At 38.7% G+C, this 27207-nt stretch overlaps 1 protein-coding gene across 1 annotated transcript in view; it reads right to left on the reverse strand.

The window, feature by feature from the left end:
• The window catches only part of CDON (cell adhesion associated, oncogene regulated), a gene marked incomplete at its 3' end in the record, with an annotated part of 57638 nt that overhangs the window by 20032 nt on the left and 10399 nt on the right, over window positions 1-27207 (reverse strand). Inside the window, exons 7-15 of the mRNA XM_084250309.1 lie at window positions 23736-24089; window positions 16716-17005; window positions 14691-14865; window positions 12874-13002; window positions 10364-10567; window positions 8523-8704; window positions 7958-8063; window positions 2853-2975; window positions 211-432 (exon numbers count right to left, since the gene is read on the reverse strand). Of these exons, the coding sequence (XP_084106435.1) occupies window positions 211-432; window positions 2853-2975; window positions 7958-8063; window positions 8523-8704; window positions 10364-10567; window positions 12874-13002; window positions 14691-14865; window positions 16716-17005; window positions 23736-24089 (1785 nt within the window). The remainder of the gene's footprint in view (window positions 1-210; window positions 433-2852; window positions 2976-7957; window positions 8064-8522; window positions 8705-10363; window positions 10568-12873; window positions 13003-14690; window positions 14866-16715; window positions 17006-23735; window positions 24090-27207) is intronic.

The raw sequence follows: 27207 nt of genomic DNA on the forward strand, positions 1-27207 counted from the left end.
TTCCACTGGGCAATTTAATTGGATGCGCCACGTACTTTGGCTGACAGCTAGAACAGCTTTAAAGTCATCTCCTTTGAGTGAAGAGTAAGTATCTCATGTTTTTTATACCTTGACATTAATCATGAAAGTGTTAGAAATCAATATTTATTCTGACAATATTTTTCTACCCATCTTCAGAAAAAAAGCAGGAAATACTGATGGATGACTCACTCTGAATGGTACTCTGCTGGCGATTCTTCCACAGGCACATGGCAATGAAAACCATAAGAATGAGGACCATGACGCCGAGCACGCAGCCAACGATCAGATACAGCATGTCACTGCTCCTGGCAGGGCTGGTCGCAGGCCCAGCATTTCCTCCACTCCCGGAGGAACTTGGAGGCGTGCTCAAGTCTTTGACGGGATACTCAGAAGCTCCAGGGACACGTTTCACTAGTTGAAATAAAAAGGAAAACATGATGTCAGACCGAATACAGACTCTAGGAGATGGTTTACTCTCTGAAGGAGGTCTGGTTGGAAAGCAAGCCAGTCTGTTTATGCTTGTTACTGAGATGAGGTGACCACCAACGAGTCACACAGGGGCTCAAAAGCTTACAGATCTCAAGTGCCAAGGTTTTCGTTCACAAATCTTGGAGAAACATATGCACTTGGTCTTAACCTAAACTGCTATGTGATTATCTGCTCAAGGGTAGAAGACGCCCACAGACTTAAAATAAAAGTACTTTGGCATATGGCTGGTACAAGAACTCCTTTTTATCTAACATATTTTGAGCTTAGACAAGGAATTCCTATGTTATGCCTCTATAGCTGACTAGTATTAGAAGATAGGACTTCAGATTATTAGACAATTATATATGCCAAAAATCTCATACATAATAGTAACCTAAAGCCAAAGCTTTTAGAATTCTCCTAAATGCTGTATTTTTACTGAATTCAGTAGTATTCTGATTACAACCATAAAAAAAGCTAATAGCCTATTTTGTCTGTATCCAAATAAAATGCTCATAATCTCTCCGTGTCGGAGAAGAGCAGTAGAACACAGAGGATGACAGCCTGGCTTCTGGAATCAGACTGCCTGGGTGTATCACCAGCTCAACCACCTATACTTAGCTGTGTGGCTTTCACCTCCATGGACCAGCTTCTGCATGTGGGAAATGGATATAATGCCAGCAGCCCCATCGTAAGGTTGCAATGAAGGGGAGAGGAGTTAAGCTACGCAGAACACTTAATAGAAGCTGGCACATTGCACAATGTAGTTATGGTTATTGGCTATTATACTACCTTTCCTGTTATGGCTCCTAACACCCCACAAGAACAGAGTTGTGTTTTTAAAAAATCTACTTCAACAAACATTATTCTGTAGTTTAACTTTCTAACTTGAATTACACAGAACAAAGCAGGGAATTAGGAAAGAGGAGGCTGCCTTTCAAAGGAAGGAGCTCTCCATCACTGAAAGCTGTATGAATATTTGGCAGAGACTCGAAAGGAAATTTCTACTTCAGGAGGTATGTTGGCTTATACAATTCTAAGATCCCTGCCAGGTCTAAAGAAAACAAACAAGGTTCTGAGGCAAAATGGATGTTACACATCATACATTAAAGATCATGATTACTCATAGGGAAGTCCTCCAGGTTTATTCCCTCCTTATTTACTCTCAATTTGTTCATCATTCTACCAAGCTTGATGGTCTGGTTTCCAAACTCTTGCTCTCACACACAATGTTATAAACCAATGTTACTGCAATAAAAACAAAAAACAAAAAACTGAGGACAGAGGTCTTACAGTGGAGGGGAGAGAGAGAGAGACCCATTAGCTTCAGTAAGAAGACACAGCTAAGGCCCTGCAGCAAGAAAGGTGAGGTGAAAAACATAAACTAAAGGACAAATGGAACGCTCATGACAGTCTGATCTTTCAGGGTAGAGGACATGGCTGGACTTCAATGTCATTTCTGAAAACCTCGCAGATTAAAAAAATCACAGTTCATGACAAGAACCTGAGTCATTTTTCAAGAGATGGTAGTATTTTACAGTTGGTGTATGTATGTAGGCAGAGTTGAGAATTTCCACTTAGAAGTAGCATATGCTAATTCAAGCTGAACAATTACAGTTAGACAAGCAGTGTTACACATATCTGCCACTCAAGAAACCATTTTTAACACAAGCATAATGCTTTTCCTTCAAATCTTACACTTTGTTTTAGTATTCCCATTCTCAAAGCAATCTCAGAAATTGGTCAGCAAATACTTACGCTAACTGAGGAAAAAATATAAGGGAAATGACTTACTTTGGTCACACAGAAATTAACAAGTAGGATTAATGCTTGGGTAAACCACTTTATTTATTTATTTATTTATTTATTTATTTTTTAATAGAAGCATGTTTTATTTATTTATTTGTTTGCTTGTTTGTTTTGTTTATACATGCACTGGGTACAGTCAGAAGCACGGGAGGGTGAGAGAATTCACCAGAGCCAGAGCGGGGAGCACAGCAGGCAGAAGGACCGAAGTACACTCCTGAGGGGAGCAGCGGTTTGCAGGAGAGGTCTGCGCGCCATGTGGTACCCTCCTCCGGTAGCCGGGGAGCAAACCGGCACCACAGAGGCTGTGGGCAGCTTCGCAACCCAGCGCTCAACCACTGCGCCACTGGGGAGGCCCTAAACCACTTTTTAGATAAGTGTGATTCTTGACACCATATTATACTTTCTGTTGGGACAATCTAAATGTAAACACCTACAAAATGGTCCAAAGCAGACATTTCCTTAGGTAAACATATCGACAGTCAGAAGGACTAATCTAGAGTTTGGAATTTTAGGATCCTTTAGGAGAAAAGCACAAATTCTCAAAAAGCTCCTACCTTTAGTTTCACAGATCATCACGTTGCTGAACTCACTCTCTCCTCCTTCATTGAAACACTGCATTTTAATATCGTAAGAGGTTTCTGGCTGCAGGTGGCCAATCATGTGCCACTGCTTTGAACCTAGACAGGAAGTAAATAAGATAATTAGCTGTATATACTTACATACATTTAGGTACAACGTAAATGATAGTGTAATTATAATTAGCAATTTCCAAATGAAGTTGGAGCAGCACCCATCACTATAGAGTGCTGTTTGTGCAATAAAAACATACTTAACATTAAGTATCTTAGTAATGCATCACATATAAATAGCATCCCTATTATATGACAAGAAAAAACAACAAAGAGAAGAGATAAACTGAATTAAAGCTATACAGGTGTGTTGGCAGTAATACTTTGTCTCATTACAAATAAGAAGTGATGAGACTTATGAAATACATGGTAATTTTATGCAATATAAAAAAATCCTTCAAGTCTTCTGATCCCTGTTTTCAGAACAAGTCAGTCCACTCTATCCACCTGTCAGAAAGCAACAGGATATACAAAATCAGCAAAATCAGAGCAAGCAGTCATTTACAAGATAGGTGTTAGGGAAACTTTCAGTTTCATTACATTGGACATGGCAAGAACATAAAGGTAAACAAATGCCTGAATAAAAGATTGTGAATAATCAAAAAGCAAATCTACAAGGAAAACTCTTAGCCACTGTTCCCCCTATTTCTTTTCTTTTGAGTCAGGGTCTCCAAATTCCACAAGTATCTCTAATAGAATGATTCTGTTATCCATGGCACACAGCCCAAATTTAATTTAGAAACATTCTTAAACTGAACACTCCAGATAAATCACTCTCCATTTTTACTTCCACAGACCTGTGACAAAATTTAACAAACAGGGACACTTCTGCCAGATTTAATTAACTCTTCAAGCACCTTTAATCCCTCTTAGAAAATACCTCTTCAAACTGTTTCTACTGTTTCTTAGAAACTCAACTATACCACCAACCGATTTAAGCATTAATTAAAGGGAGAGAAAAACCTAAACAAAACCATATATACAAGTCAAATCTACTTGGTTGACAGCACCAGTATCACCAGGCTCCTTTTTAATTCAACACAGACAAAAATATTTCAATCCAGAAGTAAAACTCCTTATCATATCAAAATCCCATATCACAATACAAACCTCCTCATTCATACAGACGTATATTCTATAAGGAAGAGAATCTGCTTGTTTTAGGATCAAGGGACTCTGAAAGGGGAATTTTGTGTTCCATTTACAAATATAAAGAGAACCCTAAAAGAATCTTGGCTCCAAATCTGGTTGAAACTGGAACAGAACTATTTTTAAACGAAAAACTCTCTAAAAAACATGGTTTTTTCCCTCCATCCTAAGGTAATTCTTGGCATAGTCCTGTTCTCACTTAACTACAAACATTCTATTGAATAATTACTATACTAGATTTGAAGTTTTCCTTCCATAGCACAGTAAAGATGGAACAAAACAAAGCTTCTGATATGCTGATAAGGGAAAATAATTAAAATAATACATATACTATTAGATTAATAGTCCAATGTTATGGTAACTCCTCCAATGACTAAAATTACAGAGTAAAAGAGTTTCTACTGATCATAGATAAATAAGACAACAAAGTGTATTATTAGGTTTAAATCCAACAACTAACATATCCTTCGCTTAACAGGCATTTTTTTTCCTTCAAGGAACATTTTAGAAAAGGTGAGAAACCAAAGATTTAAATATCAGGATGGCTGGTCCTCTGATTTATGCAGAACTCAACTTTATAAAATAAAATTATCTATCACAAAAGCACTGGTATGTTAGAAGCATGTACAACAAGATAATGTAATTGTTCTTCTATTACTGTATTCTTTAACAATTTGAGCTTTCTATTTTTCCCAAAAGTTTAAACAATCCTGAATACGCATAAGTAATCTAATACTTTAAAGAAAACTTTAGGTACAAAGAGTAAATACTTGTGTGCCTGGGTTTAGGAGAACAGGCCAATAGTTTCCAACTGCCACAAAAAGAATTTCAAAAGCATAAACTTGAAAATAAGGAATAAGCAAATTACACAGCACAGTGAAGCCCACTTAAACATCTAAGTGCTCCATCTACTACATTTATAAACAAGTTCTCTGTGAACCACAAGGCAAAAAAAAAACACATTTGCAGACATTACTACTGGATACAAAAGCTCCCTTAAAGTAATTTCCCAGCTCACCACTCCTATTCACATCACACAAGCTCGCAAAAGTTCAAAGATTTAACTAGAGAATACAGTTTAAAAATTCTTCACCAGTGGATATTTCTAGAGAGTGGAACTAGGAAGACCAAGGAGTGGAGAGATAGAAACAGAGAGGGATATTGATTTTATTTACATTTCTCTTGTTTAGAACTGTTTTATAGCAAATGTAAAACCTCTGTCAGAAGAATTTTATTTTATTTAAAGATTATTTATTTATTTATACAAGCACTGGGTACAGTCAGCAGCACGGGAGGGTGAGAGAATTCACCAGAGCCAGAGCAGGGAACAGAACAAGCAGACTGACGAAGTACACTGCTGAGGGGAGCAGCGGGCGGCCCAAGAGGTCTGTGCGCCAAGTGGGACCCTCGCAGGTGGCCGGGGATTGAACGGGCACTGCAGAGGCTGCGGGCAGCTTCGCAGCCCAGCGCTCAACCGCTGCGCCACCAGGGAGGCCCTATCAGAAGAATTTTAAAATAGAAATCTGACCATTCCATTCTCTTCAGTCAGCTGAACTAAAATGAAGACTTACCTAAGGACTAAAATGAGGAACAGTCACTAACAGTTCTTTCCATTTCTTCTTTTAAGTAGCTATTTTTACAAAGTAAATATGCATACGGAAAAGTACCCCTAAGTGTACACCTCACTGAATGCTGACAAACTGAACACATCCATGGTACCGACACCTGGCCAAGAAAGAGAGTATTACTGGCACCCAAGACCCAGCAGGTGTCTTTCAAGTCATATCTCTCACTCAAGAAAGCTGTCATCTTAAATTAACAGAATAGTTTGTACTAATAATTACCTCCCCTCATTTTCTCTATTCTGTATGCTTAAAGCAGATTTTACTTGTGTGCCTGGGATTAGGATGTTTTCTTATATGATATTTTCTTATACCATTGTCATTTTTTGTACAATATTTGATTTCTCCCCTTAGGTGTAGTCCCCATACTTCTCCCACCACCACAGCACCCGTGACTCACCACCATAGTGCCTTGTGCTCTTCCCTCCCCTGATTTGACCCCTGTTCCTCCCCCACCCCTGCTGGATGCCTCAAATCTATGGTCGATTTGCAAGTTTTGTCTTTTTCCTGACCTTTTGTTCAGTTTCTCTATATTCCACCTATAAGTGAAACCATCTGGTATTTTTCTTTTTCCTTCTCACTTATTTTGCTCAGCATAATTGGGAACCAATTTATTTCCTACTTTTACAGATGAAAATAAACAATCATTCCTTCACTTAAAGAATATTTATTGAGCACCTACTATGTGCCAGGCATGCCAACTCAAATGATAATTTTTCATTTGGATAAACATATGGTAACATAAGGGATGCTACCATATTTAAAGAAACATTATAGGGAATATTTAAAGTGCTTTATAGTATGACTATTGTCAGCACAAACTATGCAGTACTAGATATAGAGAAATCATAATACAGATGTCAAATAACAATGCTGAATGCCTGATACTTACATAATTTTATAATTTTATCTTAAAATTAATTTTAAAAAAGAAGTCATATAAAAATAACCTTGACTTACAGCAATTTTCTAACATGAGCCATTGGCACATTTAATATTTCAAAAACATGTATCTTTAATATTTTAAAAACGTGGTATCTTGGAGTATCTTATTCCACCCAAAATAAGAGCCCCTTTCAAGATAGTAATGAGAAATAGATATCAAACTTCTCTAAACATCTCCATAATCTATCTATTGTTTCTAGCCTATGTTAGAAATGTTATGTTAGAAGGTTCTCTCTTATACTGTTTCCTTTTAGCTGCCACATCTCTAACTGTGGAATTCTCTTCCACATATTAGTCCTTAAATATTTGAAGAAAGCTGTCATGTTGCTTCTGTTAGTCTGTTCTATTACTTCTTTTTTCTAGCCTGATCACCCCCAGATATTCCATTATTCTTTGCGGTCTCCATTCATTCATTCATTCATTGACTCATTCATTCATTCAATCAAACTGAACCCCTCACCACTGTAAGGGCTAGAGATATAGCAGTGGGAAAAAAGATCCCTTGCCCACAAAGAGGTTAACATTTAATGGAGGAGACCAGCTTTAAGCAAATAATTTCATACATGTACACACATCTAAATTGTGGTAAATTCTATAAAACAAACATAAGAGGTGGTATTAGCAACTGTAACAGGTTACCTCATGTAAATGGGAGGAGGTTATCTGAGGCAAGAAAAATGTTGGTGCACACAAGGAAACTGAAAGGCCAGTGCGTGATGGGAGGCAGTGAGAAGAGGAGAGGTGCAATGGACAGGCTGAGTGTCTGCAGCACCACCAATCACATGAGGCCTGCAGACCAGAGGCCATACTATGGTTCCATTTTCAGTCAGTAAAAAGGCAGTTTAAACAGACTTTACCATCTTGGCTGGTTTTGCCTTACACATATCCAAGTTTCTCAAGATATCTCTAAAAGTAGTAACATGCTCAAAATGGGATCTTTTTACTACAGACCTCCATGGAACTACTGACTGAGTTACATTATTTAAATATAGCTAAAAGTTGCAACTGATTTTTATACTCATTACTCATCTTTAAACAGAAATCAAGAATTCTTTTCAGATAAATTACTGACAAGTCATCTGTCTTCCATATTTTTGTAAATGTTTGCTTCTATAACCAAAAGGTAAAGCACTATATATGTGTTAAATTGGAAAAAATGACTTTCTTTGAGAAAAACTCAAGAAAATAAAGCATACACCATTTGTCACTCTATTTTAACTGCCGTTTTTTTTTGTTTGTTTGTTTTGTAATATTTATAAACCCCTTCCCACCAAAGCTTCCATATTAGAACTTCAGCTTGACAATGGAACTTACCTTCTACAATATCCCTCTTGTAATCACTGTCATTGTCACTATCTGTTGGCCGGTAATAGATATAAAATCCTTGAATGGGAGTGTTATTATTAATTGATGGAATGTACTAAAAAAAAAAAAAGGTAGAAGCAAAGCCTTGTCAGAGACAAAATAAATGTAACTTTCATGTCCATTAAGATTTACTTTTCAGTGTTGATAACATTCTTTTAGCTTCATATTGCAAACATCCCTGATGGCCATTTTTAATTCAAAGTGTTAAGAACATTTTGCTTACTGCAGAGTAATATATTTCATGAGGTTCAAAGGCATAAAAATACATGTGGTTCCAAATGAATACTTCATGAAATGCTAAATTAACACTTGTATGACAGCTGATTAAATTAAATGATAATTTTATTTTCAACACTGCTCCAATTACAAATGTGCTTTCAGACAATTATATATGTCCTTGGTTTTTTTCTGCAGTTAAAAGATATGCTGTTCATTGTATCATCTCATGAGAATATTAAATTGTCAAATAGGCCAAACCAGAAAACCTTCTCATCATAGAAGATGCTTTACTTACTGTCCACTTTAGCATGATCTGAGTGTCACTGACAGCTTCTGTATACGCAATGTGAGGTCCAGCGATTGGACGGTTTGAAAAACGATTGGGGAACCCCGCCACCTGATAAGGACGAGATGCTGAACTCCGAAAACTTTCACCATAGTGGTTGATGGCAATGACCCTAAATTTGTATGTTGAGCCTTTTGAGGAAGGAAAAAAATAAATAAAAGATAAATTTTAAAAGTCATAAATGACAACTGAAGGTATAAATTCAAAATATGACAATTGTACTTTAGTATTTACCTACAGTAACAGTAACATACTCTAAAGCCTGTAAGGTAAATGGCTTTCAACCCACGTGACATCTTCTGTTAACTACAGTGACTATTGAGTGCACTGCATTCAAGAATCCAACGCCTTATTAGCAGTCACTGGGAGAGAAAGCCATGCAGTGATCTGTGTCATGGAGGGGCCGGATAGAGAACAGGGAGAGTACATTTTTAACCATCCTCATCCTTAAGTCATATCTATCAGATACTGTGTAAGCTGAAGTATCTGTGCCCCAAACTAGGTTCTTTTTCCTTTGAAAGAAACCACTGAGGCGAAGTCTAATATGATGAATACATTTAAGAAGGGCACTGTGTGGGTGATGGCAGATGTCACTCTGACTACTAATAATAGGGCAAGAGGGAGCAGATTTGAACTACAACAGAAGGTATTTCTTTGGATTGGATATTAAGAAGACAAAAAAGGGCATCCCTGGTAGCACAAGGGGTTAAGAACTGCACTACAAAGCAGGCCACAGCCTCTGCAGCAAGAGTTCAATCCCCAGCCGGCCAGGGAGAAACTCACATGGCACTACAGACCTCTCCTAACTCGCCCGCTGCTCCCGTCAGCAGTGTATTTCAGTCAGTCTGCCTGTTCTGTTCCCCATTCTGCCTCTGGTGAATCCTCTCACCCCACGCATCTCTGGCCTGCACCCCAGTTCTTATATGATTAAGTAAATAAATCTTTTAAAATAAAAGAAGATAAAAAAATCTAAGGATTATGAGTTTCTAAAAATCTGAATTTAAAAGAATAAATTAGAATTCTAAAACATGTTTCCTAATAACTCAAACATAACCACTTCTGAAGACAATGTTTTCCATTGGTAAATGTTCTTCAGTTTTCTCCACATTTAAAACTGCCTCTACAGTTCCCAACTGTACCAACATATTTGTTTTTTTATTTCTACATAACTAAGTTCTGAGTTTAATAGCAATGCGATCAAATTATTTTGGCCAAAGGACCAATTTCCTTCATAGCAAAACACACAAAGACTTTGCCACAATATTATTTCTAATTGTGAAGAAGTAAAAATAATCTAAAATAAACCTAGAAATAAAGAATGGATAGAGTAAATGATGATCTATTACTATGGTAGACATATATAGCTACTAAAACTTGAGTTTTTGAAGCATTTTTAATGATTAGAATATACATATGAGGGAAATGGGTCACAAAATAATATTTATGGCATGAGTCTGTATTAAAAAGAGAAAAAAAGCTAGGGAGAAATACACCAAAATGTAAACAATGGCTATCTCTGGATGAGTGGATTTCAGGAGGTTGATTCTCTTTTTTTTTTTTTTAATTTTCAAATTTTTATACAATAAGCTTGCATCACTTTAATAATTAGAAAACTGTAAGATTATTAAAAATAAGCATCTAGGGCCTCCCCTGGTGGCGCAGCGGTTGAGCGCTGCCCGCAGCCTCTGCAGCGCCGGTTTGTTCCCCGGCGAGGGTCCCACACACACAAAAAAAAAAAGCATCTACAGTCAGCACTGAAGATAATAGAAGGAAATATCTAATATTACAACCTGGTTCTAAACTGCGGACTTCCACAGAGAGTTTAGAAGGAGGGATGTCTTCTGCTGCCACCAGCCAATCACTGGTCCTCATCCGCTTATATTCAACCTTGAAGGCTGTGATTGGAGAGCCCCCATTTGCCCGAGGAATCCAAGTAACGTAGACAGATGTCTCTGAAGCAGTAGAGATTGTAGGCCTATCTGGGGCCTCTGGAACTACAAATGCAAAATATTCATTTTAATAACCTGCGGCGTCAGAGATACAGATAGCTATAATAAACCAAACAGGGTAGACCTCAAACCACAGTTTATTAAAGGTTCTTCACCAAACATTTTGCCAGAGTTAATAATATTCTGAATACCTTCCCATCCTCCGCTAAAAGCTAGTCAGCAGTGAAATGGCCGAATACAAGAAGGAAAAGTAAAATAATCTATAAATTTTATAATTAGCTCTGAAAAAGGTAAAGTTAATGAGCCTGATAACTGTGACCACACTCTTCTGGATTCATGACTCTAACATTAAATAATTATTTGGTGATTCAAGTCTGCTTATGGCTATATCTATAATAAATTTTCAGTTATGCTATCTTATTTAAATGTTTTTCTTTATCCATCCAAGGTACACAAAACACATTCAACAAACGATCTACAGATGATTACATTAGCTACAGCTATTATGTCCTATCTTAACATAGCTTAAGGTTTCACGAATGCTACTCTAAAAAACAGACCCAGGTAACAGACAAAGTTTGATTAATGAATCAAGCTGACAAAAATGGGAAGAGAGCACTCAGGCTGAAAGCAGAAAGACACACTGTGCAGTTAAATAAAGTGCTATCAGAAAACAGATGATCCTTATGAACAGGAGGTATCAACAGGGGGTATGAGAGCTGAAGCCTGGTAGTTTTGAGTGAGCACTGCCAAGTGGAGGGTATGCCTCAAGCCACAGGTCAGTCGTGTGGATCCTGTAGCAGGTGGAAACATGGGGAGGAAGTTCACCAGCCATTTAAACCACAGACCACTCTCCTTGAGATGCTAATTGGCTTCCCACTCTGCTCCCACAAGAAAACAATGCAGATAGAAGCAATTTGGTCTCTGTAATAGCCACATCAATTAGTAAATTAGTAAACTGTCGTCCACCTGTGAATTTTTGTAAACTTGAGTTGGTTCTCTAAAGAACAGCTCTCTCAGCATATTGCTAATCAAATGTCCAGAGCTTGGATGTGAGGACCTGATCTGGGCCCTTGGTTCTGTGACTGCGGTGAAATCACTAAGGGTGTCCTGGCTCTGTCTAGCCTGTGCCCACTCCCCAGGCAATACCTCTGTCTCAACACCTTTTCACTCCACAATACAACACGTAGAAATGAAGGAAATATGGATGCATAACTTGCATGGAAAAATTATGGCATTTTAAGGATAAACTGCTTAACAAATAAACAGAAATATATTCAAAGCAGGCAACTTTGAGTGATACTTACTGTATTCCTTTCAAATTAGAAAGCAATGGAAACAGAATGAACAGAACTGTTAGTGAATCTCTTTTTTTTAAACTAAACAACTGAATAACTTCCTTATGCTGATTTGTATGAGGTTAAAAATCACCAAAGATCAAATAGGAAAAAGAAAGTTTTGGGGGGACAGGGGGGAATGTATCTAGAAATACCATACATTTTGATAAGACAGAAACCCAAAGTGTCATCAAAGTTCAAAATATGAATTTGCTCACTGATGGATGAATGGATAAAGAAGATTGGTGTATGCACAAGGGAATATTAGCTATGAGAAAGAATGAAATCTTGCTATTTGTGATAACATGGATGGACCTTGAGTGTATTAGGCTAAATGAAACAAACAAATAAAACAAAACTGAAATCACAGAAGCAGGAAATAGATTGGTGGTTACCACATAAAGGGTTGGGAGTAAGTGAAATGGATGAAGGGGATCAAGAGGTATGAATTTCAGTTACAAAATAAATATGTCAAGGATATGTAATGTATGGCGTGAGAACTATACTTAATAATATGGCATTACAAAATTGAAAGTTGCTAAAAGATGGTAAACAGACTTATTGTGATATTCAACAATATGTACAAATATCAAATTATTATGCTGAGTTTCATTTCCTGAAACCAAAATAATGTAACATAAAGATGGAATTTATTTATTTTTTAGATTTGGCTTCCTTGCCAGAAAGGAGACAGAAAAACCCTTTTTGTAAGTTATAACAACTTATCAAAATATTTAGAACCTGAGTTCATGATCATAAATACCAGTTATGTCAATGAGTTACTAAGATTTGAATGCAGGACATTAAAATAGTTGAAAGAGAACCTAATAGACCTACAGGGTAGCATATAATCTGAGTAACAAACATCCAGTTCTGTCCCACCCCCTAGATAATCTAAAACCAGTCAGTTACATTTGTTTTGGCTTTTTTGTTTTGTTTAGTTTTGTTTTGTTTTTCCAGTCAGTTACATTTGTAAACAAAGAAAATGAACAAGATGAAGATTCTTCTCTTTACCTCCACTATGCCTAGAGGAATCTTTAAGTACCACTCCAAAATTTTCTGCAGTCTCTGATATTATGGGGCGCTTAGGAACACCCACGGGTGGAGAGGATATCTGGGTGTTCTTCGATGATGTTGTTTTCTCTAGAAAGGTTAAAAAACATACACTGTAACATAGCCTTATGTTCACATATAAAGTAAGAAAAGATACTATGCAGCTCAACCAGTATATAGACATAAATGCAGGGATTTATCTGTTATAGTGTCTAAAATCTAAGACCTAATTAAAAACCCGTTGACTTTTTTCTAATATCTTTAAAGGAAACCTAAAATGTGTCTTTCTTCATCAGTTAACTTTAATTTACACATACAAAATAATAACGCAAGGGAAAAAGCCAAATAACTAAAGATTCTCAAATATTCATCCATTTTTCTTATTGTATATAAATCTTAATTCTAAAACATAAAATTCATCATTCAAGAGCTGTTAAGTTTCGTCACAGAAAAATTGTCAAGTTAAGTTCTAAAATTTCAAGAGGCAAAAAGTGAAACTGGGTGATGACTTTTAAATTAACACACATTTAATATTCAGCATTTGTAAGTTCACACTATAAATAAGGACTAATTATAAAATCAGAATACTTTTGAAGAAATACTCATTCTTCTAGTCAGTCTCAGCAATTAGAGTAAGAGTCTTTTTCAAAAATTAACATAAAATTTCTTCTCAGTCATATCTCCTTCCACCCAATTCTCATCTCTGCTCACTAAGTCTTTTTGCCCATTTATGGCCAGTGTAAGAAGTCACTTTTTCAGCCACACCTGCCCTCATAAACTGCCCCACAGAAAGAGCATCCTTTCTTTGTACTCCAGCGCTCTCTATATAAGTCTCTCACAGAACTTGTCATGGTCTGGTCTCTTTGCCTACACCTTTGCCCTCCTCCAGTTTATCCCTGCCTACAGACAGAATCATCCCATTGAAACAGCCAGCAGATCTTGCGACTCTGTTCAAAGCCCTCTAATGCCTCCAGCTCCCTCAGAATCAAAGTCAAAGTCCTTGCAGAGTGGACCAGGGTTGTGTGATTTGGTCACTCTGCCAAGTCCTGAGAGCACTTCCTGCAGCCTCCTCACTCACTCCCATCACTGTGGCCCCCTCAGTACTCCCCAGGCACACCAGATACCCCACTCCAGAGCCTCTGCACTAGTAATTCCCCTGAGGGGTGTTCTTTTGCTAGATGGCCCAGTGGCTTTCCACTTCACCTCTTTAAGTTCTGCTCTGCTGTCATTTGTTCACTGATAGCTCTGGCCACCTGCTTCAACAGTGACAACTGTTATACCCCTTACTCTCCCGTATCTACCCCCTAACTTATTTCTCTCATTAACACTTACAACCTTCTAATATACTTAGAATTTAGGTATAAGTCTCTCCCAACTGGAATGCAAACTGCATGAGGGAAAGGTGTTTTGTCGATTGACCAACACACAGAAGAAAGTCAATAAATGCTAGCTGAACTGGAATTTTTGCCTTGTAGTTAGGATTTATGTATATGTGTGACCTTTCTGAGCTAAGTAGAAACTCTGTTAGGATGGACCTTACTTTGGTCATTTTGTTTCCCCTGTATCATCTACCCAAATGCCTTATATATCATAAGCTCGCAAAAATATTTGTGGAATATTGGCTTAGACAGAATAATGCAGCATGAAAACATGGCACAATCATAAACTTATTTAACCAATGTATATATGAGAATCTGCACTACCCCCAAAAAAATATCTACTAATAAAGAATTAGCACAATAGCCAGCTCATTCTTCTAAAAGGCAGATTATACTCACCTTTGCTAGTTCGGAAGGTAAGCATAGCAGGCTGTCCTTCACCTGCTGCACTTCTTGCTACCATCAAGACCTCATAGAGACTAGATGGCTCCAGTTCTGTTAAGTGGAGCTCATTTTCACTTCCTGGGACCCGAACAGTGTGCCAGCTTCCCGCCGCGCCAACACCATCATCTAACTGCTCCAGAGAAGACAAGTTGTTAAAAAGAGGAGACAAAGGACTGGAAAGCCTTCCACTCACATTAGATAAAAACTAGAAGTCATTCAATTTTAGATGAATTTTGGGAAGTGATATACTATTTCAAGTAAAAGAGACATACAGCAAAAACTTGGTAACTTTCACTATAAAATGACTGCTGGCTTCTCTACTTACTCAAGCAAGTTTCATTTGCCTTTCTAAAGTGTGTTTCCCTTATTTGTAATGGACACAATACTCCCTTCTTGCTGGGCTACTGAGAGGATAAAATAAGTATACAATAATATGTAGTAATAACAACATGTAACATACATAATGTATAATAAATTAGAATACAGACTATATATGCTTGTATGTTTGTGAATTATACAATTATATATTTCCAGCATTCCTGTTTCATGTCTTGAATTGTTCGATCTGTATTGGAGGGAATAAAGAGATCCAATCCCCTATGTCCTGGTTACGGAGCCAACAGTCTTACATGGATTTTCATGTGGCTAAGAACAATGAACATTCTTCATGTAGAATCATCAGTTTAGAAACAGTGGGCAAACTTCCAACTATCACCATGTTAATCTTTCCAGATGTAAAACTGTAACTATTAAATGATGAATACCAAAATATCTTGGACAAAGAACATTAAATATGAGCACATCGAACAGAAGCTACCAGCAGGAGAGGGTGGGGATGGAACATGGGGTGGAGGTTCAGTGCACTTTGGTGAAGGACTATGGGTACTTTGTGGTGGGTGTGATGTGGTGACATACATCTGAAGTGGTATGAACCTATACCCCTAAATCATACAATCAGCTACAGTACTGTAAACTAGTGATAACTCACAAATATATATATGAGTGCATCTCCTCTCATTTCTTTCATTTACTAGTCTTACTAAACAGAGCAAAGATTTTTTTCATTTTCCTTTAATACAAGCTTCCAAAGAGAAAACATCTGGGAAATCAACTGATAGAGGACCTACGTTTACCATAAATAAGTAATCAAAGTGGCCACACAATGTAAGATTCTAATACAATCAAGGAAACAACTTGAAATGCAGATAATTTTTAGAGATGACTCCAGACTTTGTTCAAGCAATTGTTTCTAATAAGAAACTGCTTGAGGGCCTCCCCGGTGGTGCAGCGGTTGAGCGCTGGGTTGCGAAGCTGCCCGCAGCCTCTGCAGCGCTGGTTCGATCCCCGTCTGCTACCCGGCCACCGGAGGAGGGTCCCGCATGGCGCACAGACCTCTCCTGCCACCCGCTGCTCCCCTCAGCAGTGTACTTCGGTCCTTCTGCCTGCTCTGCTCTCCGCTCTGGCTCTGGTGAATTCTCTCACCCTCCCGCGCTTCTGACTGTACCCAGTGCTCGTATAAATAAATAAATAAACAAATCTTAAAAAAAAAAAGAAAAAGAAAAAGAAACTTTATTAAAAAAAGAAAAACTGCTTGAGGGCCTCCCCTGGTGGCGCAGCGGTTGAGCACCGGGCTGTGAGGCTGCTAAATAAACTGTATACTACTATCTTAGAAAGGGAAGGAATAACCTTTTAAAAAATGGTTTATAGCATTTTATACCCAAGGTGTGAAAATGCTTGATTAACAAGAAGTCAAGATGTTACTGGGTCATCAGAATCTTAGTTTGGGGAGAAAATTATTTATACTTCATTCTTACTGCTTTTATAAGGCTGATGAAGCCAGCACAAATGCTGGGCTCTCTCTGCCAAAGCCAACATCCTGGGCTTTTGTCCTGTTTCCCACCACTCCACCGATGTAAAGGATAGTATATGCTATACACGCGAGGTGTGAGAAGAGAAAGATGATACATGGGAAGACATTACCTTTCGATACTTCACAAAATAGGCGTTGATGGGCAGTCCGCCGTCCTTCCCTGCCCTCCACACCAGGCTGTATGTGTCTGCTGTGTGGGTCTGTGGGGGGCTCAGAATGATGGGAGCATCAGGGACCAAGACCCCACTAGCATTTTTCTCTGATGATGATTCCACCACACTGGAATGTTCCTTCGCTGGAAATGCACTCAATAACCCAGTTTCTGAACCATCTCTTCCATCATTCTGAGTGGCATCTGAAGGTGTGACTGTGTCTGCTTTTGTGTTTGTTTCATAAGGAACTACAGAGAAAGGGAGAAAGAGAAAAAAATATTCAGAGCAATTCATGAGCTCAGGGTCGTCTGAACAATACAGCTGCCAGCACTGATGCTGTTAGCACAGGTGAGCCCTAGAATTTAAAACGGGTAGCATTTCAGTTCATAGCTCATGGAAACATTGACCCTCCAGCAGCAGTCTTGTTGATGAAGGAACAATTTAACCATTTGAAAATTTCACAATGCAGTCATTTAGTGATTTACAGAATTTGTTATCCTTGTTCTACATATGTAGTAAAACAATTTGCTAGTTTAACCTCAGAAGATTTTAAGTAGAAGAACATGGAGCTTTAAATGTTGTTGGAGAAACAATGAGTAATGCACTCCCTTGGTAACAAAGTGAATTAAATAGTGTGGGAATGATTGAGAGGCAGGTTACTATAACCATCTGGGGAGCTAGTCTCCAAGGATACCCCCTGGGCTGAATCTAGATTGGCCCTGTAACCAGCTCTAACCATGGAAAGCAGAAAGGAGGCTGTGCTCTCCCAGTTCCAAGCCTTAAGAAGACCTGGCACTTCTATGTTTGTGTTGCCACATAAGGATGTATAAGGGGAGGAGGGAGAGAAAAGGGCATTAGGTAGTGCCTTCCCAAGGACATGTGAGTGAAGTCACTATGTCTGTTCCAGCACCATACTCCATCTGATTAGAACTGATTAGAGACCCCAAGCAAGGCCAGCAGGACTGCCTAGCTTCATCCAATTGACCAGAGACTTCTAGGAGATAATAAAGGGGTTAATATTTTTATTTTATTTTATTTTATATATTTTTACATCATTTTTTATTTTTTCACAATGTATGCATTTTCATCTTGGTTATATTCCCCATATAATTCCCACCCCCCCTTATTTTGACCCAAATTCCTCCTCCTTCTCCCGCACCCCCGTAGTGTGTCTCTGGTTTATAGTTGCTTGTTGATTTTGATTTTTACTTTATTACAGTTAGTCATTTTCCTGGTCCCTTATTTAGGTTTTCTAAATTCCTGCTATGAGTGAGACCATCTGATATTTTTCTTTTTCTTTCTGGCTTATTTCGCTGAGCATGATCCCTTCCAGCTCCATCCATGTTGCTGCAAATGGCATGAGCTTATCTTTTTTTGAATGCTGAGTAATATTCCATGGTGTATATGTACCACATCTTCTTGATCCAGTCATCTATTTTTGGGCATTTGGGTTGTATCCATAGCTTACCTATTGTAAATAGTGCTGTTACAAACATAGGGGTGCAGGTGCCCTTTTGAATTAATGATTCTGTGTCCTTTGGGTAAATACCTAGGAGTGCAATTGCTGGATCATATGGAAGCTCCATTAAAGGGGTTAATGTTTTAAGTCATTAATCCTTTGGGTAGTTATGCAGCAATACTTAAAATACCTATCATCCACATGGGAAACAGTCTACATTCAAGAAGAGGCAAGAAATGAAACAAGATCACAAAGACAAAAGAAGAGTTTACTTATTTCCAACAAGCTTTCCTTCTGGATCGAACTGAAGGTTAAGAAAGTGCCAATCTGAAGACAGGTAAAAGAAGCAGACAGCCTTAATACTTACTACTCAAAGCCTACAGAAGAGACAAAGATAAAAATAATTTGCACTAGAAAAATAAATAGGCATCAAATAATCCAGAAAAAAAAATTGAGCACATCTGTGCCAAGCATTGTGTTAAATACTTAATAAACATAGTCTCATTTAATTCTCTAAACATTTCTATGGGCCTCCCTGGTGGTGCAGGTGGTAGAGCACCACTCTATGAAGCTGTCTGCAGCCTCTGCATTATGGGTTTGATCCTGGCCACCCGGCCAGCAAGAATCCCACATGGCAAAGCAAACCTCTCCTGTCCTGCCCGCTGCTCCCCTCAGCAGTGTGTTTCGTCAGTCTGCCTGTTCTGCTCTCCACTCTGTCTCTGGTGAATTCTCTCACCCTCCCACGCATCTGGCCTATACCCCGGTTCTTGTATAAATAAATAAATCTTTAAAAAAAATTAAAAAAAAATAAACATTTCTAGTAGAGAGTAATACTGTCACTTTACAGATGAAGGAGGTAGGATTCTGAGATATTAAGCAATAATAGGCAGGAGAATGTGTAGGGGTGCTACAGTGAAAAAATGAGAGCAATTTATGAAAACAAACACACTGCCAGTACAATAAAATAAATTTAAGAATTGACAACTTGGCTTCTCTAACAGTGTTTTTAATACTGGCAACAAAAAGTCTCCTACTCCTGCCTACTTTTGTCGGGCAATAGAGCAGAGGAAACAATCTTACAGTTTCTTTTCCACAATGAAGTCAGATTCCTGTAAAAGGTGGGTGTGTTTTTAGGAGAACTCCTACAGTTTAGTAAAGAAGCAATAGAAAACAGGAGTAACCGGGTAAGGCCAGTTTTCTGTTTAAAAAAAGGAAAAGGTGTCCCAGAAGCATCTCCATCTAAGAAAGCAAGAAACCAGTAAAAAAAAAAAAAAAAAAATTGGAGAAAACTAATGAAGTTCTAATGAAGTTCACTGAGACAACTTCAAAACATTGCTCCTGGAACAGGCCTGTTTATGGAGTGAGTCAGAGTTGGGCTGGGTGGATGGGGGTGAGCCGGCGCTGCTAATGCAGAGCTGGACTCCAGCAAGTGGAGGTAATTAGCTGTGGCTTAGAGTAGTGGGACAGCCTTTTTGTCACTGGAAGTTTCACGGATTCTCTGCACAGGATACCATTGGGATGTGGTATCTGGCTTTAGAAGAGTTTAAAATACCACGATGCCTCAGTTTATATAGAGGCGTGAGAAAAAGTTGATGTGAAAGCTGGGGCTGTTCTATGGGCATCAAAATTCCACTTCTGTTATTTATCATGTAAGGAGACTTCTCTGCAACTTGCATTTAAAAGGGGTTGCAATTAATTTTCCTCTCCAGCTCTCAATAATTTAATACAAGCACTCACACTCAATTTGACACTACTTACAAATTAAATTAATGCTTTTAAGTTTTTCCGCATACGTTATCTCAATTTATCTTCAAAATAACTCTGTGAAATGGTCAGAATAGACATCTGGCATTTTTTAAAGTAAGATTTTTTTTAATTGCAATAAAAGGCTGACAAAACTCCAGTTTGCTCAGTACTATAACTATGGCAATGGAACGAATGAATGACTGAATGGAACCAATTAAACAGGGAATATAACCAGATCTGTGCCCACTCATGCCAGAAACTCCCATCTCAAACTACTCAGGAAACCCAGGCCAACTTCCGTTAACACTGTAAAGAGCTGCAACTCTCTGTACAAACAAGTGTACATCCAGGACCTCAAAAACCCAAGGTCTCTGGAAAGAAGGGGCTTTGGGCAAGGAGCCATCTCTCCAATCTTGCTTACTGCCTCCTTCACAATAAGCCAAGTAAATGGTATTAATACGCTAGAATTTAATAAGGCTCAACTTTCTGTAGAAAGAAATGGGCCGTCAGAGTCTGCCTGAGCTTTAATAAATTCAGCTGTATCTTCCTAATTATCATACAGCATGTACAAGAGCCAATGCAGGATCATGTAGGTAGGATGCAGCTAATGGGGTTATTTATCCCTTGATAAATAAAAAGGGTCTTGGGGCCTCCCTGGTGGCACAAGGGTTAAGACGCAACCTATGAGGCTGTCCGCAGCCACTGCAGCACAAGTTCAATTCCTGGCCAGCCAGGGAACAAACCACATGGCGCAGCAGACCTCTCCTGACACGCCCACTGCTCCCCTCAGCAGTGTATTTCAGTTGATCTGCCTATTCTGTTCCCCACTCTGTCTCTGGTGAATCCTCACACACACACACACCCCCACACACACACCTCTGGCCTGTACCCCAGCTCTTGTATGCATAAATAAATCTTAAAAAAATAAATAAAAAGGGTCTTTATCAAGACATAAAATCCTGGAAGGGGAGAATCTTGAAGATCTAAAGAAGTTTTTTATGTATTTTCTAAGGGCTTCAGATAGCTTATATTCCAAGCGAGGCAGTTAGATAAAATATTTGGTTCCATCAGCTACTACTGTAATATCTTTGGCTCCCTCTACTCTACAATTACATAAAATAATCACTTCAGCTAAAAGTTACCCAAACAACACCTGCATGACACCTGTCTTATAGCTAACAATTTTAAGCAGAGCCACTCTTATTTTTGCTTGGCAGAATAAACACAACATACACATTTGCATATCCTGTATAGATTTATACAACACTCAACTACCTTCATTTGAGGATTCTTAAGGTTACTACAATCAGTGGCTATTTCTTTCTTCCCTAAACACTACGATGTAGGATAATTATTAAATCATTATTATAAGACATGTTAAAATAACTAAAAACAATTAGCAATAATTATGATGTAATTGAAGGCTTTCTATTGCCAGATACCATTCTAAGCTCTTTACTCCTTAAATTCTTAAATCAACCCTACAAGTAGCCACCTTCATTATACCTGTCACACCAATGAGGAAATAAGCACAGAGGCACCTGATGCAGGCTACAAAGCTCCTCAGCGTCAGGGCCCACATGCTCTACCCCTGGCACTCAGGGAGCATCACAAGGACATCAACAAAGTCCCTGGCCTCCCCACTTCTCTTCCTACCTCTGGCTTCATCCAGAGCCAGAGCTCCTTGTGCCCGTGTGAATGGAAACACCTGAGCACACATCCAAACTGTCTAGCTCATCATCACACCTTTGCCGAAGAGCTCCCATGGCCACTCCTTTAGTGAGTTCAGGGCACCTGCACAGTGGTGAGGGGTTCCACACTCTGGAGGATGGACCTGGGGAAAGACCTGTCTGGAGCAAGACTGTAAAGTAATAAAAGGCAATTCTGCAGCCCCACACCTGTTGTCTAGAAGGAGAACATGGACTCCAAGCTCCAGGTGAACACAGCCCTTTGCCCTCATGAACTTTTTAACCTGTGGTATCTGAGGACCAAGGCACAAGAGGGTCACAAGAAGCCCTCCAATTCAGAGGCTCGGGGCAGGGACCCCAGTTGCCAAGACTAAGGACAGTACAACTGCTCCATGACACTGAGCCTGCCACATGATAAATACTGACTATGTGTTGGGACCATTGCTCTAAAGGTTGATATAAGGTGTGAATATGAAACTTAAGTCAAATTTGAATTGATTTTAATTGTATTAATATCCCATACATGAATACTACGAAAATTTTATAAATTTTTAAGCCACCATCACCAAATACCAGCAAAATAGAATTAATAATATGCATTCCATTAGCAAAATAACTACTAATAAGATGGGAGGGGAGATACACACACGTAATATTTGACAGTCCTATGACTACATCCTTAATGAAAGCCAATTTTAGACTTTGAATGCTCATCCAGGGCTCACCTGGAAAATATCAGCAATGACATTTTCAATAGCTTAGAAAACCACAAAAGCATTCACCTCAAAAATAGGTCAAATCCATCTTTACAGACACATCACCCAAAGCTGTGATAGTGAAGGCAAAGATAAACAGCTGGGACTATATCAAATTAAAGAGCTTTTGCACAGCAAAAGAGACAATAACAAAAACAAAGAGAAACCCCACCAACTGGGAGAACATTTTTGCACCCAACACTAATGATAAAGGACTGATCACAAAAATCTGCAAAGAGCTGATGAGTCTCAACAACAACAAAGAAAATAATCCAGTCAAAAAATGGGCAGAAGAGCTTAAAAGAAACTTCTCTGAAGAGGAAATGCAAATGGCCAACAGGCATATGAAAAAATGTTCAACATCACTTGTCATCAGGGAAATGCAAATCAAAACTACCATGAGATACCATCTTACACCAGTGAGAATGGCACATATTAAAAAAACTAGCAACAACAAATGTTGGCGAGGGTGTGGAGAAAAAGGAACTCTTCTGCACTGTTGGTGGGAGTGCAAACTGGTCCAACCACTGTGGAAAGCTGTGTGGAGATTTCTGGACCTACTAAACATAGAGCTTCCATATGACCCAGCAATTCCACTCCTAGGTATTTACCCAAAGGACACAGAAACATCAATTCCAAAGAACACCTGCACCCCTATGTTTATAGCAGCACTGTTTACAATAGCTAAGCTTTGGAAACAACCCAAATGCCCAAAAATAGATGACTGGATCAAGAAGATGTGGTACATATATACCATGGAATATTACTCAGCATTCAAAAAAGATAAACACATGCAATTTGCTGCAACATGGATGGCGCTGGAAGGGATCATGCTCAGCGAAATAAGCCAAAAAGAAAAAGAAAAATACCGGATGGTCTCACTCATAGCAGGAATCTAGAAAACTTAAATAAGGGACCAGGAAAATGAATAACTATAAGAAAGTGAAAATCAAAATCAACAAAAACTATGAACCAGAGACACTTTTAGGGGGGCGGGGGCGGAAGGGGAGGGATTGGGGTCAGAATGGGGGGCTGCAATTGTATGGGGAATATAACAATAAAATTTATAAAAAAAAAAAAAAAAAAAAAATAGGTCAAATCTTGGGGTTTGCTCCCAAACGAGAACTTTCTATATGACAACTACAAATTAAAGAAACACATCAGAAATAGAGATGGAGGCTCAGGGAAGGCCAAATCACCAAAAATACGCTTATATATTTCACACTCATCAGAAAAATATATACATATTTAGAGATTGCTAGGTTAACAAACTTTATCCCCAACAATCAAAGGAAACTGTTTACCTGAGAAAAACACTAATGCAACTCACCAACTGTGAGGACTGATTCTGACCGTGTGGTGCCATGTGAGTTGGTAGCTTCGCAGATGTACTTCCCGGCGTGCTCCTGAGTGACAGTCTGGATATACAGAGAGCTTGAGCCAGCCCGGGACATGATAAAATAGACAGGATCCAGGTCCACACTCCCAGGTCTCAGTAAGTGTGATTTTCGGGATTTGGATCTGAGGACTTGAGACGGATGACTGGTTATCAACCCATGCCTGTCGTACCAACGAATGACTGGAACAGGCACCCCGGTGGCATTGCAGGACAAAGTAACGAAGTCTCCATCCACCACCTTCACACTTGCTGGTGCTGTGATTATAACTGGCTTCCGTCCACTGCCTGTTGGGAAAGTAATCCACATACAAAACATTCATCCACAATGAGAAATAATTTCACCCTACTACGTAAATGTTCTCAGTGTCACGTGCAAGCAGCAATCTGGAAACACCTTTTATACATGTGCTTCTAAACAGTGTTTTACACGCTTAACAGTGTGGTGGACATATTCGTCCCCTGAAATCACAGTGTTTGAAAGGTCACGAGCAAGGATGATACAGTAATGACAGTGTAGTGGTCTCCCTTCTCCATGGTTTCACATTCTGAGATTTCATTTAACCGTGGTTAACCACAGTCTAAAAATACATATAATGAGAAAATCTGAGACAGAGAGAGACCACATTCACCTCATTTTTATTGCAGTATATGGTTATAATTGTTCTATTTTAGTATGGCTGTTCTTGAGATCTTAAACTGATTGATATGTTAAACTATCACGTATGTGTAGGAAAAACAGCATATAGAGTACTCGGTACAGTCTGCAGTTTCAGGCATCATCTGGGGGTCTCAGAACACATCCCCCCAAGGATAAGGGGGCTACTCTGATGAGGAGCACAAAGATAATCCCTTTCCTGTTAGTTCACTTCGCAATTTTCACCAAGTACAATAGTCAATAAAAGAGTATTTCATAGTTATGGGCTCCTAGACATTTCCCACACCGGTTCCTGCCCTTCAGAAAGAAAGGAATGCACAGAAAGGCAACTGTCAAGAGGTTCCCATAGCTATCCTACATGCAGCTGATCACTGTAAATACAGAACATGTGAAGCCAAAACCTGAGACTTTAACAAAAGGGTGTAAAGGAGCAGAAAACCAAACAAGATTCTTTCACAAAAATAGTCAATTTGTTGAGGGAGGTAAGTAGATCTGATGATAAAAAGCCTCAGAGAAAACCTGTTCTGAATGAAATTGAGTAAACATATTCCTTACCATGTACATGGAGGTTATTTTTGTTTCGAGACTGAACTAGCACCAATTGCTAAGTGCACCTATGCTAGAATATTGATTACAAATGACATTTTCTCCAGCAATTTTCTTTCTCTGATCCTACTTCCTGTTTTTTTTGTTTGTTTGTTTGTTTTCTGAATTAAAGTAACATTGCCTTATATTGTTGTGTTTTTAGAAGGATCGATCTCCCCCTTCAAGTTACTACCCCACACCCACGACCAGAGCACCCCAGTTCATCCCCACTGCCCCCCACTATGCCCCCCTGCCACTTTGTTCTCACCTCTCCCCCACTCTGGTAGCCTCAGTTCTCCAGTCAGAGTTCTAGGGTTTGTTATTAGTGTGGCTTTATCTGACCCTTTGTTTAAATTCTCTATATTCCACGTAAGTGACACCACTCAGGCTTATTTCACTTAACCATCTCCCTTCAGGTCTAAGTTTGACAAAAGTAATCAATACTTAGCATCATCAGGTTCCTGAATTTTTACCCATTCAGTAGGTAAGTAGGTATCAAAATGCTGACTCACTGGTCAGAGCCTGCATTTCCTGAGCACTAATGAGGCTGAATATCTTTTCAAGTGTGTGCCGCTCACATGCTCCCTCCTTTTTTTTTTTTCTTGGTACCATTTTTTTACTTTTATTTTATTTTATATATTTTTTACATCATTTTTCATTTTTGCACAATGTATGCATATACACAGTGGAATATTACTCAGCAATCAAAAAAGATAAACTCATGTAATTTGCAGCAACATGGATGGAGCTGGAAGGGATCATGCTCAGCGAAATAAGCCAGAAAGAAAAAGAAAAATACCAGATGGTCTCACTCATAGCAGGAATTTAGAAAACCTAAATAAGGGACCAGGAAAAAGACTAATTATAATAAAGTAAAAATCAAAATCCCTCCTCCTTTTTGTCCATTTTTCTATTAGGCCGTTTATCTTTCTTGTAATGGTTCAGAGTTGTTTGTGGATACTAGATACAGGTATTGTTCTTTTGTTAGTTATATATGTTACTAGAGCGTCACCCAGTTTATTACTTTTAATTTTTTATTAGTATGTTATAATAACGAGGATATTTGAGTTTTAGTCTATTCATATCAATCTTTTTTTAAAAGTCAGGGTTTTTTTTTTTGTAAAGATTTTTTTTTTGTTTGTTTGTTTATACAAGGCCTGGGGTATAGGCCAGAGGTGTGGGAGGGTGAGACACAGAGCGGGAAGCAGAACAGGCAGACGGACCGAAGACACTGCTGAGGGCAGCAGCAGGTGAGACAGGAGAGGTCTGCCACGCCATGTGGGTAGCTCCCTGGCGGGCTGGGAATCAAACCCATGCTGCAGAGGCTGCAGACAGCTTCACAGTGCTGTGTTCAACCTGCTGCACCGCCGGGGAGGCCCTAAAGTTAGGCTTTTGAAAATGTATTGTTTAAAAGTTTTACTCAGATCATTTATTCTCCTATATTTTCTTCAAAAATTTTCCATTTTGCCTTTCATATTCATATTGCCTCCCTACTTAATCTTTGTATATAGTATGAGAACTATGATTTCATTATTTTCTCCATTTTGATAATCAGTTACCCCATATTAAAACTTGAAATGGATATCCTCCTTTGGGTGACCTGCAGTGCCACCTACACCAAGTTCTTATGGGCAAATGTCTTTTTGGCAGAATCTGTCTTATTCCAAGAGTCTATATTTCTGTTCCTGCACCAATAGAATAGTGTAATCACGAGAGATTGTTTTATACATTCTACTATCTGATAAGGTAAGTCCCCTACAGTCTTTTTCTTCTTTTTTTAAGAGTATCTTAGCTCTACTTAGTCCTTGATCATTGATATAAATTTTAGAATCAGTTTGTCAAGGTCCTCAAAATGTTCTGATGGGATTTTAATTGGAGTTGCAAGACTACAGAAAATTTCTGGAAAGTATTGATAACTGTGTAGTACTGAATTCTGGTATCCATGAACTGATAATTCATTCTACGTCCTTCCCAACGTAGATGGGTACCATCTAATCTGTTGAGGACCTCAAAAGAACAAAGATGTGGAGTAAGGGAGAATTCTCATTCTCTCTTTCTCCGTTGCTCCCTTCTGTCTGTCTGTCTGTCTGTCTATCTGTCTCTCTTTCCTTGAGTTGAGCCATTTTTTTCCTGCCCAAAGACACTGGACATTAGCACTCCTGA

This window comes from Talpa europaea (assembly GCF_964194135.1).
Source record: "Talpa europaea genome assembly, chromosome: 12".
Classification (NCBI taxonomy): Eukaryota; Metazoa; Chordata; class Mammalia; order Eulipotyphla; family Talpidae; genus Talpa; species Talpa europaea.